The following is a 2632-nucleotide window of genomic DNA, read 5'->3' as shown; positions in this document are numbered from 1 at the left end:
AGAATGTGAAAGGATGAAGGATTCTCTGCCAACACTGGGGATAGTGTAAAAGGATGACGGTTCTCTGCCGCACCGGGTAGTGGTGGAATGAGTGTTTGTAAAGGCTTATCCGCCTTGCTGTTGGTGTAAAAGGAGAGTCACTATTTGTATTAGTGCAATACTCGGAGGGTGCCTCCGGGGAGTGGATATAGATCTGGTTTAGACCGAACCACTATAAATTTTGTGTCTTTTATTTTTCTGCTTTTTATTTTCCGCATTTTGTTTTGTTATAAAAATTGTGGTTGTAAAACTTTTTCTAAAAATTCATTAAAGTTTAATTTCAGTTCAACATACTCAAGAGGGATAATTTTTTTTAAAAAAAAATAACAATTCACCCCCCCCCCCTTGTATAGCCTTGGGACATAAGCGTAGGTTTAACAACCTAATTCATAGTGAACAAATCTCAACATTCTTCTCATGAAATCATCATAAGCCAATGCAGAAATGGATTTACCTGAGAACTTATAATCCAACTCCAGCTGATCAACCCGCTGAGCATCAACCTGCACCTCCCAACAGCCAGGTATCACTTAGAACCAGAATTTTGTCTCCTTTTCCCACTCTCCACCTCACAATAGGCTTCAAGTATTTACCTCCCTCCTTTAAAATTTTCTAAACATTAGAAGAACACTTCAAACCACTATCATTAAGCACATTATCACCAAATTTAGCCTTAATAGTACGATGAAACAAAGTCTCTGGTTTTTGGATAAAGTTACAGGCTAATCTTGCTCGAAGAGTACCTGATTTGGTGGAGAAAGACTGCACTCCCAGGCCACCAACAATCCTTGGGTTACAAATATCCTCCCAAGATACATAATGTAAACCTTGCTTCCCATTTTGTTTGTGCCATAAAAATTTTCTGCAAGATTTTTCTACCTCCAGCATCACCTTCTTAGGATCCAAGGAGTGACTAATAGTATAGTTCGGGAGTGAAAGCAAAGAGGATTTGATAAGCGTGATTTTACCTCCCAGAGAAAGAGATTTTCTCCCCCAAACATTTAGCCTATCAGTAACATTACTTAATAGATCTTAAAAATCAGCAACACCTAACTTCTTCAAGGAGATCTTAACCCCCAAATAATACAACTTCTTAACCACCTTGAATCCAAGGATATGAGCCACCTTCCTCCAACAAGATCTCTTTACAAACTTACCAAAGATTACTTGAGACTTGTTAACATTGACTCTTTGCCCCATCCAATTACAAAAGAGCTTCACAATGCCATTAATCAGCCATGCCAAGGGAGCAGAAGCCTTGGAAAAAAGGAGTACATCATCTGCATATAAAAGATGAGAGATCCTTGGACCTCTAGAAGACACTTGAATGCCCAATTAATGACCCCTTTGCTCAATAACACTAGACAACAACCGAGAGCATAAAATGAATAAGTATGGTGATAGAGGGCAGCCTTGCCTAAATTCGCAGTGAGCATCAATCCACTTAGTATACTTTGCATTCATACTGATTGAAAATCTAGCATTAACCACACATTCCATAATAAACTTAGAAAATACAGAAGGGAAACCATACCAATAGAGAATCTTGTTCAGTGTTGGCCAACCCATGCTGGCATAGGCCTGCTCCATGTCCAGTTTCACAGCCATCAAACCTTGCTTATTCTTAGACACTTTGAATTTATTAAAAATCTCTTGAGCCAACAAACAATACTCAGATATTGATCTACCTTGGATGAAGGCTACCTGCTCCACAAAAATCATCCTAGGCAAACACATCTTCAGCCTATTAACCAACATTGTAACCACAATCTTATATGTGCTTTGACAAAGGCTGATAGGCTTGTAGTTAGATGGCATTACCGGGTTTATGATTTTAGGAATTAAGACAATAATTGTGTCTTTCCATTCCTTATGCATCACTCAATTTAAAAACTTCTTGATTACATTCTAGGTAGTCTTACTCACTAAGTTCCAATAACATTTGAAAAAGGAGGAAGTCACCCATCAAGACCCGGTGACTTGTTATTCCCCTGCTGAGAAACAACAATTCTGCATTCCTCCAAAGTGAAATCTGCATTCAATACAGTAGCACCAAATGCATCCAGCTTCAGACTATCAACTGGATCCGGCCAACCAATTAATTCACAATTTTTGAATTCCCATTTTTTCTCAAAGAAATGTAAGAAAACTTGCTCTATCTGATCCTCCTCCTCCACCACATTGTTGTTTACATCCTTAACTTGTTTAATCCACTTTGCATTCCTACGAGCTGAAGCAAAATTATGGAAAAATTTTGAATTTGTATATCCTTCCTCATACCATCTAGTTGTAGCTCTTTGGTTCCACCACATAGAAAGCCTTCTCAAAGTTACATTCAGCTCATGAATCTTCTTTCTAAGCATAAGTAAATCATCATAAGAAAAATCATCACCCGCAGCCTCCCTAATTTGCAATTCCAGTATCTCATTCTTTAACAGCTCTTTCAGCTTATACAGATCCCGACATTTACTCCTATTCCAAAAAAAAGAGCTCTCAAAGTCCTCTTAAGCTTCCTATGAAGCACCTCCTCCTCCTCACCAAAATCATTCTTTTTCCATGAATGTTGGACAATGCTCCATGCAGCTGGGTAAGA

General features: G+C 38.4%; 1 protein-coding gene across 1 annotated transcript; it reads right to left on the bottom strand.

Moving 5' to 3' along the window:
• Positions 1-413: 413 nt before the first annotated feature.
• On the bottom strand, positions 414-1857 carry LOC110115933. The gene is made up of 2 exons (XM_020849346.1): positions 1558-1857; positions 414-542 (listed from the first exon to the last, which is right to left on the bottom strand). The coding sequence occupies exons 1-2, from the start codon at positions 1855-1857 to the stop codon at positions 414-416; spliced, it is 429 nt and encodes a 142-aa protein (XP_020705005.1).
• Between the last annotated feature and the right edge of the window lie 775 nt (positions 1858-2632).

This window comes from Dendrobium catenatum, unplaced genomic scaffold, assembly GCF_001605985.2.
Source record: "Dendrobium catenatum unplaced genomic scaffold, ASM160598v2 fragScaff_scaffold_1067, whole genome shotgun sequence".
Classification (NCBI taxonomy): Eukaryota; Viridiplantae; Streptophyta; class Magnoliopsida; order Asparagales; family Orchidaceae; genus Dendrobium; species Dendrobium catenatum.
Note: the sequence above shows the minus strand (reverse complement) of the source record. Positions and strands in the feature narration are given on the sequence as shown.

Bases quoted from the DNA above. Each gene is read 5' to 3' on its own strand.
- LOC110115933 (XM_020849346.1), bottom strand. From the start codon at position 1,857: ATGCCATCTAACTACAAGCCTATCAGCCTTTGTCAAAGCACATATAAG. The intron at 543-1,557 runs GTATTTTCTAAG...TGGGAGGTGCAG, and splicing joins ATTGGTATGGTTTCCCTTCT to GTTGATGCTCAGCGGGTTGA.